At 27.8% G+C, this 17,946-nt stretch overlaps 1 protein-coding gene across 2 annotated transcripts; it reads left to right on the forward strand.

Annotated features, from left to right (window-relative positions):
• The first annotated feature begins 9,882 nt into the window (after positions 1 to 9,882).
• Positions 9,883 to 10,968, forward strand: LOC111304029 (non-specific lipid transfer protein GPI-anchored 6-like). Of its 2 annotated transcripts, none has more exons than XM_089742466.1 (3): positions 9,883 to 10,308; positions 10,416 to 10,508; positions 10,629 to 10,968. In XM_089742466.1, exons 1-3 carry the CDS (start codon positions 9,975 to 9,977, stop codon positions 10,760 to 10,762), a joined length of 561 nt encoding a protein of 186 aa, XP_089598592.1. In that variant the 5' UTR covers positions 9,883 to 9,974; the 3' UTR covers positions 10,763 to 10,968. The 2 variants fall into 2 exon arrangements, with proteins under 2 accessions (XP_089598592.1, XP_022756291.2); XM_022900556.2 differs by having other exon boundaries at positions 9,886 to 10,308; positions 10,416 to 10,511.
• Positions 10,969 to 17,946: the final 6,978 nt, after the last annotated feature.

Genomic DNA, 17,946 nt, shown 5'->3' on the forward strand with positions numbered 1-17,946 from the left:
AATAGATAAATAGCTTAACATATGTTATTGAGGGTAATTAGGCTAAGGATCTTACAAAGCATTCTTTGGATGAAAAGCCACGTATCTTTCTTTCTTTGCTCTTTCTATTTTGGAAACATTTGACTTCAACTTTAGTATTCTACTTTCTTGAATTCTATATTCTTTTTTCTTAGGATTCTATCTAATTCTTCATTCACTTTTTACTTCGGAATCTCATCTCTGAGGTATATGTCTTTTTTTCATTGCTTTTTACTTTTTTTTTTTGCTCTTTTTTCTTTCTTCTTTTTTTTGTACTTTTTTTTTTTTTTTGAAAATTTTGACTTCATCGTTTGCAAACTATTTTTTAAAGTTTTGGGATTCTAACTGAAACTTTATTCATTTTTTACCTTAAAATCTCATCTCCAAGGTGCACGTTAGATGCTTCAAATATCAAACACTTTCCTTGAAGTTGGTTTCTTAAAGATATCCTTACTTTGTCCTCTAGCATAAAAGACAATCATTGACCAGGGTTCATTTTGAATAAAAAATTTAATATGCTTAAATGGGTGATAAGTGGATAAGTTTTCTTTATGCGAAGGATAGAGAAAGATGGCTATCCATCATTTTAAACACGATCACTTTGTTAGAAAAGTAATTATTTGAGGCAAGGGATAAAAAGCCTTTTTATTTTTATTTTTATCTTTTGTGTTATAACCATCAATCATTTTTGCATAATTGATACTCCATCTTATTTTTCACTCAAGGTTCTTATGATGATGAAAATCAAGTTATATGGGATGTTTCAAATTTGATTGCATAATTCACAAAAAGGCTCATTTTGGTTTCAAATTGTTTAACATTTTTGGCAAAATGAAGGGCAAATGTAATAATGCATGAAATAAATTATCTTAGATGAGAAGAAATTTTACTTCTTTTAGTCAATGTACCTTAAAATGTGAAAAAATGGGTACTTGAGAAAGAAACTTCAGGCATTTTCCATATTTGGGGTCATTGAAAAAAGTTGGATGGTTCAATCATATTGGCAAAAATTGACACATATTGAATTACTAATTAAAAATTTGAAAGAGTACCTTACTTGGTTTTTTATATTTAAAATGAATTTCAAAAGTGGCCTATTTTCTTCATTGCCAAGAATATATTATTATCTTAATATATCAAATGATGACAAAGTTCTCAAGTTTAAATTTATGCCTCTTAAAGGATTATGACTAGTTAGTGAAGTTATTCAAAAAGATTGAAGCATGGAATGATCAAAGAAAAGTGTGAAGGTATTGGATGAGTTTATTTCTAAATAGGAATCATCAATTACTTTGAGATTCTTACCATTTAAAAAAAAAAAGCATATTTTCCTTTGAAAATGCCCAATTTTTTCCAAATTTTTTTTTGTTTTTGTTTTGATCTTGAAAATCGTTTATATGGGATTTTATTCTCAAATAATTATGAATCATTTTTTTTTTGCAAAGTTATTTTCATTTTATGATTTTGAAAATTAATTATGTGAGACTGTTATTCAAATAAATGCATAAGGATAAAATTTCATAGAAAAATCAAAAGTCTTCATTTCTTCTAAAATAAATTCTAACAAGATTAATCTGAATAATTCCTAAGGACACACCATACACATGTCATATACAAAAGGTCAAAAGTTCGAAAGAAAATCATCCTATCTTAATTTTTTAAAACTCAAGACCTATTTTCACATTTCAACTCTTCACATTTTGTAGTTGGATAGAATAAACTTCTATTGTTCCATCAATTCTAGAGTCAAAATACCACTCTTGCTGAGATTCTCAACCTTTTTCTTCAACTATCTCTATTTTTCAGTCGAATGACCAATTGTTTGAATTTTTAGAAAATATTATTTGAATTTTTAGAAAATATTATTTGAATTTAAATTATAGCTCCTATTAGGATCACACTTATTTGGGTAAATTCAAATAATATTTTCTAAAAATTCATTTCTTATACTAAATTAAAAAAAAGAGAAATATTTATCGAAAATTATTATAAATGCTCTTATAATTGATGATATTTTAGATAAATTTTTTCACATAAAAATTTTTAAAAAATCACTTAAGGATCTCATCTTTAAAAATTTTATTTTTTATTTTTAATAATTTTTAATATTTAAAATTATACAATCATATAATTTTCTATGAATAAGTTTATTTCCTAAAAATTGCATACTCTTATAAATATTTTATATTTTTTTATCTTATCTTTTTTTTTGAAGAAAATTATTCAAATTAAGGAAAAAAATAAAATTTTTTTATTGAAAAGTGTTTCTAAATATTCTAATACTTTGGTAATTTTTAAAAATCTTTTTTCACTTAGGGAACTCTCGAAAATTATTATTCGGACTTTTCGAAATCCCATCATCGAAAATTTTTATTTTTTTATTTTTTAAAATATATTTTTTATACTTCTTACATTTATAATTACCGAAAGTCTAAAAATCATCTTTTTTTTAGTATTTTATTTTTTATTTTTGAAAATTTAAATTAAAACATGTATAAATGAAAAAATAATAAATAAAATAACTATAATAATAAATAAACATTAAAATATATAAAAATTATCTAATCTAGTCGGTCTATGAGTGGTTTGTTAGGGTCTAGTCCAGTTCAGGTGAACCGACTTTGAATTGAAGAAAAATTGACAGTCTACGGGTAGTTTAGGTGGTTCACGTTCGTTCAAGAGCGGTCTGACTAGACTGATCTAAGGTTGTTGAAAGAGAGTGAGAACCGGGTCAAATACATGAACCTCGAGTCTAGTCGAGTCCACACGCAGGTCACTAATGTTTGTCCGTTTTTCTTTCAAAGGCTATAAAACTTACCTTTTAAAAAAAAAAAAAAAAACTTCATTTTACCTCTTCTAAAAGAAAAAAGTTCCAAAGCTCTAAAAGAGATAACCGGCCATTTAAACTCTTAACCTAGATCCGATGTTGGCCACGATGCCCGTCTATTATCGGTCGTCACTCATCGATGCCTGTTTGACTCCAAAAACTTGTCCTCTAACTTTTTTTCCATTTTTTTCCTTTTTTTCAACTTGAATTCTCTAGAAACTTTATGGATTCTTTTAGATTTGGGCCACAAGCTACGACTATCAAACTCCAAACCTATCATCATCGTTGGTCCAAACTCTTTTTCTTTTTACTTTATTTCTCCTCTAGCTACAGTCTCTTCTTTAAAAATCTAGCCATGAATCCCCTTCAAAAACCCCTACATCAAAAATTTTTTTTTCCAATTTTTTTTGTGCTAGCACTGTATACCTTATTCCCAAGTGTTGTGTGATGATATTGTTGTTGCTTTGGTTTTGTGTGTGTGCATTTTTTCTTTGTGGTATTGTGGGTTTTTTAGATGGGTGGAATAAGAAAGTTGTTAGGGTGGTGTTGTGGTGGTACAAGTCAAGGCTAGGCTATAGGGGAGTGTAGGGGAAGGACTACAGTTTAGGTAAAGAAGGATTGAGGCTAATGTTGGTACTAGAAAGGTGAATGGAGGGTTGTGTGGGGCTGAATAAAAGGCTTTTCTTTTTTTGGTATTAGGGGGTTTGGGGTGTTTTAGGAAGGATTTGGTATGTTTGCTTGGGTGTAGGCTGAAGTGGCAGTCTCAGTTGGTAAGCAATATAGAAGGGTTTTCTAGGGAAATGGCACTGGATTGGGGGGCCGTTAGTTTTTGTAGCAAGGAAATGGGTGCTGAAACTTGGGTTTTGGGATGAGCAAGGGTGCGGGTCGATAAGGGTATGGGTGAAGGCTGGTGCCTGTGAAGGTGATCGAGTCTGGATCTCTTAGTGGGAGGGTTGGGATGTGCACTCAAGTAGCCCCTTTTTTGTGTTTTTTTTTTGGCTCTTTTGCCAAGTGCTTTTTGAATGTTTTGCAAGTTGAGAGGCATGGTGTTCAGGGGAAGGGCTTGGGTGTGTGTATTGGGTGGAGCTTCAAATTGGTTTTCGGTGTTGTTGGGTTGGAGCTTAAGTTGGTTTCTAGTGTTCTTGGTGTGGTAGATGGATAGTTTGGGGAAATGGGTGCTAGCAAGGGTCAATCTTGGGAAAGCCGATCGTGCGGGTGATGGGACTTGGTGCTGAGCTCTGAGGAAAGGTTCCAAGAAAGGGAAGGCTAGAACTTGGAAAAAAAATTTTTTGCTCATCCTCTTAAAAAATTGTTGCCTTCTTCAATTCTTTTATCTATGTATTTTCCCATAATGGACAAAATTTGCAAAGTTTGATGGTTGCTGGCAGTGTGCAGGGTAATGGAGCAAAAGAGGCCCCTGATATGTCGGCCACTACCATTTGTTGTTTAGTTCTGTTTTTTTGCCCCATTTTTCTTTTTTGTAGTTTAACCTTAATTAATTAGTTTTTTTTGTAACTTTTTAATTAATTTGATTAATTCTAAATAATAATAATTAAAAATTAAAAATGATTAATTTGAAACAAGATCTAATAAATTCAATTTGATTTAACGTTTAAACCAATTCAAATAAAAATATACAAATTAAATATAAAAAATTAAGCAAATTCGAATTAACCCTAATAAAATTGAGTATAGAGGTCCAATTAATTTGACCTTTAAGCTTGAAACGCTGACTTTCAACTCAATAATTTTAAAAGAAATAATTAAAATATATGGCATTGTCATAGAAAAAAATATTGAAAATCAATGGAAGAAAGGGTGACAAAAAAAAAAAAAAGAAAGATATATACAATTTTAGCTTCAAAATTAACGAAAACAAAATCCCTAGAGAGTTAACTGTCCCTTATTAAGCCACGAGAACATATTCATTCGGCTTAAATAAAATGGTGAATTTTTGTAATTTATAACCCACTTTTAATTAATTTTAGTACATCTATTTATTATTTACATAAAAGAGACTCCATTACTTTTTTACCAAATTACATTTGCTAAAAAATTAATACTGACAATTAAATAACTTTTAAAAATATATATTTCTAAGTATATTACTAACGGAAGTCAATAAACAAATCAACCAAGCTAACTAACTACATAAAATCAATATAAAATTGAATTAAATATCATATGATGGGACTTTAATCTATCTAACTATATAAAATCAACATAAAATTGAATTAAATTCATATGATGGGATTTTAATCTCGTACCTAAAAATTTAAATGCGTCACCATTATTAATAAATTAATGACTCGTATACAAGATCCAATTCTCAGCCGTAAACCATATACATGTGCATGAATATGACAACTATATTACAGGTATGTTTGGCTCAGCTAGAGCCTCGTCAACTGCTATTCAATTAGAATGATTTTAAAGTGCTTTAAGAAAAAGTTAAAATAGTATTTCGATAAACTTAATGAATAACTGCTTTAGAATGTAAAAAATTACTTGATAGTATTTTTATTTTTACTAAATAAAAAAGGTTAAACTTTATCAAGGTAAATATCATAGGTTTAAAAAATACTATAAAGTAAATAACACAAAAGAGATATTTTATGAATCATAAGTGAAACAAGTAAATAAAATAAAGCGATAATATTGTTAATTAAAAATAAAAAACAAATGAAATTAATTAAAAAAATTAGACCAAATAAAAAAATAAATGTGAACTAATAGAATTCATCTCATAATTTTTTGAATTATTAAAAAATAAGACGAGAATATTAAAAAAATTCATTAAATATTTATTACTATATATTAGCATTTTTTAAAATAAATTATTTATAACTTCATTCAAAAGCTCAAACGAGCTTCTCGTCTTTAAAAAGATTGACTTTTACTTCTAATGCATTCGATCCTTTGATTGAGTTTTATTCAAAAGAGTAATGCTCTAATGCTCGAATCTCCTCTTTCATAAATAATAATTAAAAAACCTTCTCACTTTTACTTTACGTTCAAAAATTATTTTTGTCAACTTATTTTTGGATTAGTTAGCATGATATTAAAATTAATAATTGAAGGTTGCAAGTTTAAAAAAGTTTATACATGTAATATTCTTTTAAACCAAGTAAATATCAAAATAGATTAAGAAATTAAGATTATGTTTGATACACAAAATAATGGATATGATAAAATAATAATTATCTTATATTATATTTTGTTTATATATAAAAAAAAAAGGGATAAGATTATAAAGAGAATTAATTATTCTCTTGGTATAGATGATTCAATCATCTCCCAAAGTGAAGAGTATTATTTTTAACCAATCAGATTGAATTTATATATTCTATTATATCTTTAAAAATTATATCAATTATTTAAATTATATAAATTTTAAGGAAAGATAATTTTAATTAATAAATAAATTATCTTATCATAATCATTGCACATATCAAATACAAAATAAGATAATATTATTTAATTTAATCATATTTGTAATATTATCTTATCTTATTATAATCATGTGTGTCATAATCCTATATATTAAACATATCCTAAAAATAAATTACGAATTTAAAAAACGTTTTTATAAATTGAGGTAACACCCACGAAAAGATTAGGTTATAAGTTGTTAGGGGAAAAATATACCTATAAGCAAAATCGTAAATTCAATACCCCTTCATATTGACCAATTGCGGAACGTTCTCTCTCTCTCTCTCTCTCTTTTTCCACTCCCTAAACTTCCCTCTTCACTTAGTTGATTGTCAGAAAATAAGCAGGTACCCAATTGAGTTCCAAAGTCGATCTCAGGTACAAGATTTTAGCAACAACACAGTATTTTTTTTATGAAATTATAAATATTATAGAAGTTATAATCACAATTAATTATTACATTTATGTATAATATATCACTGAACAATCAACTACCGAATTAAAACATAATTAGACAATTAAATTCACATAGAATAAAATTTAAACTTAAATTTTATAAGATCAACTCCACTTGAGTACTGCACTCTTATAGGTCTTGAATTTCTGCTTGTCACATTGACAACTAAATCATGATTCTGGTTTGTCTATCGGCCTTCTTTAAATTTCTTGGTTGATTGAGACTAATAATATTGATCTCAAAAATATGAAATTTCAATATCAAAATCTGTCCTCATTTTCTCTTTATATCAAACGTTATCGTCTTCCTAACGGGCATGGTACTTTGGTGTTTGAAGGAGTGCAATCCCTGCTATTTCTTGATTTTGGTAGAAAATTTTTTGTTTCTAGGTGTTCGATCCTTTGTTTCTAGGAAAGATCTTTGCAGCTTTTGGGACATCAACATCCTCTCAAAGCACAAATATGGTATACCTTCCTGATTATGTAGAATACCAATATGTTTCTGCACCACCTCTGCGTTCATTAAGTTTCTCACGACCAATGAACATGCTTTAGATTAATTTCATGTGTATTAAAATGTCTTTATCAAAAGGTTAGAATAGGACCTGCATACATACTAAAATTAGTAGTATAATTCCTTTGTTGATTCATTAGTTGTTAATTTCTTAGTTGATTCCTTAATTATTGCGAACTTTCTTGGCTCGTATTTTGGAATATTAATATAAAATTTGTAATAATTTTGTAAAATATTATTATTTTTATCAATGAATAGAATAATTTTATTTTCTTATATTTTAAAAGAAAATAGTTTCACATTTTTTTTTTGCTTCCACGAGAGTATTAGCAACGAAATTTGCCGTCACTAAAATAATCATCCACGGAAATAATTTTAATGAAAAAATACTTTAGGGATGGAAATTTATAATTAATGGCAGAAATTTCTGTCACTAAAAGTATTTTCATATAAAAATATTTCCATTGATAAAAGTTTTTAGTGACTAAAAATCTTATTGTTAAAAGTTATTAATAGATGAAATTTTCATTTTTGCGAGAATATTATTAGCGACTTCAAATTTTCAATGGAGTATTATTTGTGGAAATTCTATTTCTAATGGATTTTAGTGACAATAAAATTTTTAGCCACAAAATTTTCGTTGCTAAAAGTTCGTTTTATTGTAATGTGAGAAATTTAAGGAGGACTAAATGGAAAAAAAAGATAAGAAAATGAAAAAAAAAAAAAATCTACTAGTAAACTTCAAATTTGGAAAAGCCAGCTCTTATGTTTTTGGATGTTGCAACATTCTGACTTTGCTTGTGGAATGTGTATAGAATAACAATGCTTTAAATTAATAATATCTTATTTATCTCAAATTAATTATTTAAGAGATAATTAATTTATATATGGATGTTAAAATTTTAAATTTTAAGAACGGATTTGTATAATTGATACATGTTTATTTAGTAATTTTATTTATTAACTTAATTGTATGAATCTACTAAACATAAACATGCTGTAACCTTTAAACTTTGCATATGGGGAATTTTAAAATATCTCATTCTATGCGCACAGGATAATTTTTTTCTTCAAAATATTATTTCATAAATAAGATTATCTTCATTGTTATCTATTAGGTAATATTTGGTATCGAATAATTACTTTAAAAATTATAATATTTTGCATATGATGATTAATTAGATCATTATATTTGATAAGCACTTGATGATGGGATGATTACTCCAAAAACTATAACACTTTACATATAATAATTAAATCACTATATTTGGTAAGCACTCGGTGATTCTATGTGGTGGTAGTCTTGAATCACCACCATATAAAATCATCAAAAGTAATTAGATCACTGTCTTTTAAAGTGATATAATTTTCATATAAAAAGAAAAAAAATTTTATCATCGAGGTGTAATAATATGTAAAATTAATAATAATCAATTTTAACTATTTAATAATTAAATTAAAAACTTGCTACATCTAAAAAATGTAATTATTTTATATTATAAATTTTTATTTTTTCAAACTAATATTTATTGTAACAAGTTTAAAAAATTTTGTGTATTTTTGAATATTTTGTATATAATATTTTTTATTTTTCTTTTATTATGAATTTAATCAATTGGTTTTATTTTCTAATTCAAATATTTTTTTACATAATTTATATTATAAAAATTAATTTAACCATCAATAAATATACATATTAATTTAATAATTTAATTACATTTTATTTTAAAATAAATAAATATTACTTATATTTTATATATTATTATCTTTAAACAACTTTAAAATTATTAATTTGTGTAAATATTACAATATATATGGTTATTTTCATACTTTTAAACAATATAATATTTGATTTTCAATAATACAAAATACAATAATTTTTAATTCCTAAAAATTAATAATTATTAATCAAATAAAGTGATTTTAAATCATAAGTGCAAAGATAAATCCTCTTTGTTTATGATAATTCAATCCTTCCCAAAAAGAAAGAATTATTTTTAATCTATGTAATTAAATTTATATATTTTATTATATTTTTAAAAATTATATCAATAAGTTAAATTATATAAATTTTAAAAAAATAATTTTAATCAATAAATAAATCATTATATCTTAATTTTTATATATTTAAAATATAAAATAAAATAATATTATTGAATCTAATTTTATTTATCATATCATTTTATTTCTACTATAATTTTGTATACCGAAAATATTCTTAAAATTTTATTTTTAAAATTCTTCTAGTGATAAGAATCGAATCTTGATTAGCAAGAAAAGAACTCCTCTTCCCAGCTAAACTAACTCCCACAAATATCTTGCCTCGTACTTAACAAATGATGAAGAGCACAACAGATTTTTTTTCCGAGATATTGGCGGAAAAAAAAAAGACTAATTAGAAGACGAGAGAGCGGAGCATATGAGAGACTAGTTATTGTGATTATGATTATCGTTGGGTTTTACCATAAGAGCAGAAAGCCAGTTTTGCTCACTTAAGGACAAATGTTAATCCTCAAAGCATGTGAGAACTGAAGACCCACGTGGAACTCTCAAAATTAATTTCAACTCCCAAAGCCACCCACCACTTTAACGTCTCTTTTTCCCGATTCCTATACTCTTTAAATACAATACATGGATAAAAGGCCCTGTAACGTTCTCTTTGCTTCCCATCCCTCTCTTTTTTCTTCCCTTTACTTTCCCTTCACTTCTTCGCAGTGGAAAATAATTATGGAGTCCAAACATGAAAATTTGACACTCTCATTCATCTTGCTTCTGATGCTGCTTGGTTTTGCGAGCTCTGATGTCAATCAAGACAGAACAGAATGTGCTACTCAGCTAGTTGGGCTTGCTCCATGTCTACCATATGTTGGTGGGCAGGCAAAAACCCCTGCCATAGATTGTTGCAGTGGGCTCAAACAGGTGCTGGATAAGAGCAGGAAATGCCTCTGTGTCTTGATTAAAAATAGAGATGACCCCAGCCTTGGCCTCAAGATCAACGCTACTCTTGCAGCAACCCTTCCAAGCACATGTCGTGCCCCTGTTAACATGACAGAGTGCATCTGTAAGTGAAACACATATAATACATTCACACCTTTGATTTTCACCCTCTTTCACTTTTTCTTTTTTGGTTTAATTTTTGATTGCCTTGTATTTTGGCATTGAATTCAGCACTTCTGCACTTGGCACCCAACTCCCAGGAAGCAAAGTTATTTGAAGGATATGAAAAGCTGACAGAGGGGCATGCCAGTACCCCAGCTGCCGGTGGTAACATATACTTAACATGTTCTCTTTACTAATATCTGATGTCAAATTCTTATCCAGAAAGTAGTTGTTAATTTTTAGCTCTACTTTTTTGTCATATATAATTTCTGATATATGTAGGGAACTCCACAACCACAAAAAGCGCTGCAGAGAAGAGTGATGGAGGAAAAGGAAAGAGGTGGGTGGGAGTAGTAGAGATGGCTTTTGGAGTTTCACTATGGATTATCACTATTCACCAAAACATCGGTGTGTGATTATGGAATTTACAGACAGCTACTATGATTACTGTTTCCATATTTTTATAAAACCATGGAGTTATGTAGTACTCTATAATCTCTTTTTTTTTTTTTTTTGGAGGAATCTCTTTTGTTTGTTTATCTAGATTGTGTTTGTTTGCTGTAATGGAAATCAAGGGTCCCACATGGATTAATTCCGGAACTTCAAATTCTGCTAGTTAAAATTGCGGTGGGTCCATCAGAAGTTAACTCTAGGGATCCGTTGGATCCAAATGGACCAGTACGGTGGTTTCTTTTTAATTGTGCCTCCCTAATGGACAGCTCACCCATTTTTTTCATTTACAGTCGGCTGCCATTTATGAGATAGTGGGCAACTTTTTGTTTTTTAGTGGAGCACATTTAAAAATATTTTTTCTCAATATTTTATTTTATGTGCAAGTCCAAATATATTATAAATAAAAAAACAAAATACCTTGAATTAATATTTGCTCTACGTATTTTTTATGAAAAGGTGATCAAAATGAGGGTAGCAATTAGACTCCAAATAATTAAATAATGCATATATATGCAAATATTTTTAAATATTTATTTATAAAAATATTATTTTATATATAAAAGTAATTTTAATATTTTTTAATTATTTGTTAATTTAAAAAATATTAAATGAATACTATAAATTACATTACTGCAAATTTTAATCTAAATCCTTAATGGTTATTTTTTTTGCCATACTTTATTTTATTATTATTACATTTGTAATAAAAAAAAATTTTATTATTAATTTTAATCTTATAATTATACTATTTAATTTCACTATCACCATTATTTTTAATTTAACTAAAAAAAATTTCACGCCTATTCAAATAAATCTTAATACAAGTAAAGCCAAATGAAATGGAACCTAGGCTATGACATTTTTCGAACACCTTAAACAATTTTAATGTACTATACTAATCCATTAAGTTAAAAAGCCTGACATGACAGTAGAGCCAGCCAATAAATTAATGATCTACATAGAGCATTAAAATAAATAAATAAATAAATAATAACACAAGGGAAATGGGAAAACTTGCCAAGCATAGTTCCCTTTCGGTTCCACCACTACCTTTGAATCTTGAAATTAGAGTGTGCCATTTCTATCATAAATTTAGGCACAAAGAGGGCAAACTGCAAAAATTTTCTAAATTGGAAGGTGAAGGCCTTATGTTAGTCTTTATTTCATTCGAATCCAATTTAGGTAATGTATCCTTTGACTTTTTGTGATTAGATATTGATGCTAGTATTAATAAAGCCAATTTTTTAAATTGGTAAGCAACCAAAAGCAAAAGTTAAGGGAAAATAGTTACGAGCATGGGCAATCGGATTAAAATCCATGCTAACAACAAAGCAATGATCAGATTGTTGTTACCTTCCGAGTAGTTTTCATATTACTAGTCGGTTTATACTTTTTATTTGGTAATGAATGAGTATTTTTATGTATTGTAACATGCATGTTGATTCTAGCATTCTATGTGATGGATTATGTGTAATAAATGATACCCTAATTTTGGGTAATCTTTTTCAGTATACAGTAAATAATGTTGTCATTGGTCTAAGCATGATAGAGTACATGAGACGTCTACCGTGTGTGGCATAAGCATTAGGAACAGTTTGACTTTGACACATGTATATTGCATTAAGAGACTACCCACTACAAATATTATTGGGCACATGATTAGCAGATGTAGAGATGTTTAGGAGCTAATCTAAACCGATATTTGTGGACCATTTCAATTTATTGCTTTCAATGATATTTGTATTTCATCACTTTCACATAAGATTATTTTGGTATCGACCATGTGGGGTGAGAAGTTAACTTTGTAGAAGCCCTCAAGTTTTTGAAAACCCCTGTTGAATTAAAAAAAATGAAAAATTAAGGCAATTAAATTAAACTTAGGTGATTAATATTGTGGTTGGTATGATGAAACTATGTGAAATTTTGGACTATTCTATTAAGTTTTCTATAGAATTATGGTATTAACGCCTAGCATCATTACAAGAAAATATCTATTTAGTGATAAAAAATTGCTGACGAAAAGTTTTGTCTCTAAAATTAGCTATTAACAATAGATACCCCATCGATTTTTCAAGTTGGAATCCCCTCCTTAGCGATGAAACTTTATTGCTAATGAAGGAATATTAATGATAGAAACCGTTTCCATCATAAATTCCATCGCTAATATACATGCCAAAAGTTTTTTAATGGCATCCATTTTAGCGATGAAAATCCATCACGAAAAATGGCTATGCCAACGAATTTTAGTGATGGAAATAATCAGTTTTAATTTTTTTGTTTTTTTAATTTATAAGTTTATTTAAACTAAAAAAATAAAATTTTCAATTTAAAAATTAATTATTTGGATTTTGATTTTTTTTTTTTGGAAAAACTAGCTCTTCTTGACAAAAATTTAGTGAAAAAATATTTTCAATCCTAAATGTCAATGGGAAAGAATTAGCAATGGAAATTCGTTGGTCTAAATCCTTATCATTTTAAAATTTCTTTTTTCATTCTCTTTTCCCACTTTCCATCTTTTTTTTTCTTTTTTCCTTTTCAACCCCCCAACCTTCTGCCCACATCTCATTGCTATAGTCATCATCGGCCATTATCTGTTACCACAACCGTTAAGAGGTTGCCGATTTCATTTTGGACAAGATCCAACCCACAACAACCCCTAGACCTTCCCACATAGCTCCCTTCCCACAATTAGAGATGTCAATGGGGTAGAATATGTGGTAGGTAGAGCATTCTCTATTCCTATCTCCAAATTTTTATATTATACTCATCCACATACTAATACCTAATTGGTATTTCAAATCTATCGCCATCCCTACAAGTATTTAATAAGTATTGGTAATCTCTATACCCATGGCTTTTTCAAAAAAATAAAAACAAAATTTTAGTTTTTTTAGCTTTTTTATTTTTATCTTCTATATTTATGTAATTTTTTATAAATATATATTAACATTTTTTAAATAAAAATATATTAATTCTTATTAATCTAAAATAATAATTTGTATTATTTAATAAAAAATTTACTAAGTATATATAAATATATATGTAGGGTATAAGTATAATACGATACGGGGAAGGTGCTATATTAATTATCCTCATCTATATTCCCAACAAAAATTTAAAATCATATCCATCCAAATCCCCATCTCCATAATGTAATACCCAGTTCCATCCTCATTTGGGTAAAAAATCGATACGGGTAAGATTACCATCCCTACCTCCAATCCTTCTTTTCCTTCCTCCATTGTTTTTCAACAAAATGTCAGTCACCTCACCACTTTCCCTCCCAACTTCAAGCCCTCATAAACTCCAAACACCTAAGCCTAAAATCTCTCTTAGTTAGCCCCCCAAATTTTTATGTTATTTTTTATGGTTTTTTTATTTTCTTAGTTTTTTTTTTGTTTTTTAGCATATCTTATACTGTTATGTCTTTTACTTTGTTTAAAAAGTGCTCATTGTTCCAAAACATAAACCTTAACAAATGTTACTAAACAAGCTAATTGTGATATAAAGTGATGTGCTTTGACATTGCTGGTTAAGATATGCTATTTAAGGGGCAAGAAAAGCTTATTTCCAATTGTTTTGATGGGCTAAGTTTTCGGATGTTGAACTAAAAAACTATGGTGATATGAGATAGTTGAATAATTTTATCGTATAATTTGCTACAAACTAAGTTTTTTTTATAGGTTATTACTTTAATTTAATGCCTTTTTGAAACTCATTATATTATGAGGTTTGATTTGTTAATGGGATAAGTACTTAGTTGAAAGGTTGCTACTCAATGGTAATTACTTTGTAGTATAATTAATGTGTTTCATAGCTAAAAAGACTATATGGTGTTAAGGTATAGAGGTTAATTACTTTTTTATTGATTTTTATCTATTAAATGTTTATTTCTTTTAGCTCAAGTGTAGATAAGAATTTAAGAAGGAGTGACTTGGATTGTCCCTAAATTATTTCCCAAAAATAATTTTTTAAATAAATTTGAATGAAAAATGCAAAATATAAAAGATATATGAAATTAAAGCATAAATAAACAACAATGAAAAATAAAAAAAGTAAAAGTAAAGGAATCAAACACAAAACTTTATAAAGGCTCGGTTCTTTTCCAAAAGCACCTATGTCATTTCCCTTAACTTTCATAGCCAAGCTTCAAATTTACTAGTAAAAAATATTCTTATACAAATTACAATCTTTATCTTATCAAGGTCAAGATAGCAACATCTATCCCTTTGTAAGATTCCATCCAATCCTTTATAAAGCTCTCAAAAGGATACCTCATCTCTTGACTTACCAAGTCTCCTTTGAATAGAAAGGTTTTTGCAAACTAGTAAAAACCTCTAAAAGGTAAGTGTTTTCCTAAGGTTAAGTACAAAGATGAAGAGACAAATGAAGATTGGATACAAAGAGTACAAAAAAAAAATTGGAATTGAAGCATTATGGACTCTAAAGCTCTTGATTTCTTGAGTAAAAACTCTTGGTTCATCATTTTCTTGTTTAGAATGTGTTAAAGGCTTTCTTTTATAATGGGATATCATCTCTAGCCTCTGTGAGTCATTGGAATTGAGATAAAGCTATTATTTTGTTAAAGTTTTATTTTTATTCGAACTTCTTACGTGAAAGGGGTTGATTCTGAGATCGATCCCCATGCTTCTAGACTAAAAAATATAACTATTAAAAATGAAGAGATTTATTTTGGGATCAACCCTCTAGCTTGAAAAATATGGGAGGAGCATTCTGACTTGTAGAAATCAATCCTAAGATTGATCCTTGTATTTGGAAAACAATATAAGAATATTTTGGAAATAGGGGATTAATCCTATTGATAAGGGGATTGATCTCGTTTTTCAAATTTGCATATTTTGATATTTTTTTACCAAGGAAAAAGAGTTGCTTTTTTCCAAACATATTTTTACTAAGAATATTCATTTAAGAGTATGAATTGCTAAGAAAAATTGAGATCCATTAGTATTTAGTAATTTTTCAAGAATTGATTCAAAAATAATGTCAAGAAAAACTTACTAAATAAATAAATTTGAAAATCATAAATTTAACTTAAATTTTTTTATATCAAAATTGTAAATCAATTCAAAATTAACAATTTCCTATTTGTTAATATACCTAATTGTAATCCTCATGATATTTTTGGTATGTTAGCTACATAGGTGACACCACTAGGAGGTTGCTATTCTTTCTTTATTAGTGTTTAAGGTGCATATCTTTGATGGTTAATAAAGGCATAGGGTGTTTAGTTTTAGAAAGGTAAGGTTTAAGGGCTAGGGTAACAAAGAGAATGAAATGGGCTGAGGATAACAAAGAGAATGAACAAGAAAAAAGATAAGGAAAAGGCAACAAATAGGGTACTGTCAACTAAGTTTCGATTGATCATAGCTCAAAGTTATTGTCATGTAAAGAACTTTTCTTTAAACATGAATTAAATTCTTAATGTATGTCTTAACTTTTAATGTTAGATTATGTATCCACCTTTAATCAACCTCTTAATAATTTCATAATTACTTTTTTAGCTTTGGATTATATAAATGTTGTATTATATAATAAATTTTATTTGATCTCTTTATTATTTGATAATTATATGGTAAATAATTATATGGTAAATGTTATTTAGATCTTGCAAATAAGCACAAGCTTTGTTCTAGATTTATTCTATTATTAGGTTCATGAGAGTTACCCATTGTTTTCATTTTATGTTGACCCATCAGATTTTATCAAACAATGAATGAAAAAGGAAAATAAATCCATCAATGTAGGCTTCTTATAATCTAATTTGTAGTTAAAAATTAAGGGTAAAAAGTTACTTCAACCCCTAAGACAAGTTAGGCCAAATAATATTAACATAAACTACCATGAAAGTAACAACTTTACTAATTTAAGCCAACCTACCATTGGTTTCAAGACTTGATGATCAATAATACCAAGTAAGGTGTAATATAATGGAATCAAATGTCAAGCTTGAGCTCGTTTGACCTTTTTTTTTATCTCAACTTGTCTCAAAAAATAACGATACCATTTGATAAAGAAGAAAATGATGAAAACTTTTATTGTAATGACTTATGTTTTATAATGACACTCAAAGCCTATTTATATAGAGATAAAATGTTACAAAATTGTAAATATAATAAATAGAAATAATGAATAAAAAATTTATTATAATTAGCTAAATCATATCTAATATTCTCTAAATCAATATCAAATAAATCTAGAATATTATTGGAATATTACAAGAATAATATCATTAAAATCAATCTAGAACATTATCAGAATATTACTAAAACATCATTGACACCCCATAGGTAAACTCGAGATGGTAATGTAGAGGCCAACTTGAGTTTGAGAACTTGGAGAAGAAATTAACCAGATAGATGTGATTTGGGGAAGATATCTATTTTTTATCAATACTGGTGATGAATCAAGTGGTATTCAATTTTAATATATTTAGTACACTCATGAAAAAATCATTGTGAGTTATTTGAATGGTATTTTGATTATCACAAAATATAGAAGTACTAGAGTGATGAGAAATACCCATATCTTAAAGTAGCTATCATAACCATAAAAGTTTTGATACAGCGTCTACAAGAGCTCGATGCTCAGCTTTAATGTTGAAGTGGGACATTACAATTTATTTCTTACTTCGCCAATAAAAAAGAGAAGAACCAAGAAAGAAACAGTAGCTTGTGGTAGAACGATGATCAACATGATCTCCTATTATAATGCAATTCCAAAGAGGAACTAAAGGAAAAATGTAAATTATGAAACATAGTACCTTTGACATATTGTAGGATTCAGAAGATAATAGTAAAATAGATAGGTCAAAGAGCAGACAAAAATTAACTAACCAAATGAACAACATAGGCAATGTCTGGATAAGTAAATGTCAAGTATACTAGACTACCCACCAGATTTCGATACAAAAAAGGGTTTGGAAATGGTGTGTCATTAGAATGAGAAAGCTTCAAATTTTGTTAAATGGTGATGATACAATCTTACTATCAATTAAACCTATTCAAGCAATAAGATTAGAAGCATACTTTGTTTGAGACAAATGTAAGCCAATAGAATCACCAATGACTTTAAGGCCCAAAAAATAATTCAAAAGACCAAGAATTTTCGTCTCAAACTTAAAATGAAG

The sequence above is a fragment of the Durio zibethinus genome, chromosome 13, assembly GCF_047325235.1.
Source record: "Durio zibethinus cultivar Kanyao isolate XHJ-2024 chromosome 13, ASM4732523v1, whole genome shotgun sequence".
In the NCBI taxonomy this organism is placed as follows: domain Eukaryota; kingdom Viridiplantae; phylum Streptophyta; class Magnoliopsida; order Malvales; family Malvaceae; genus Durio; species Durio zibethinus.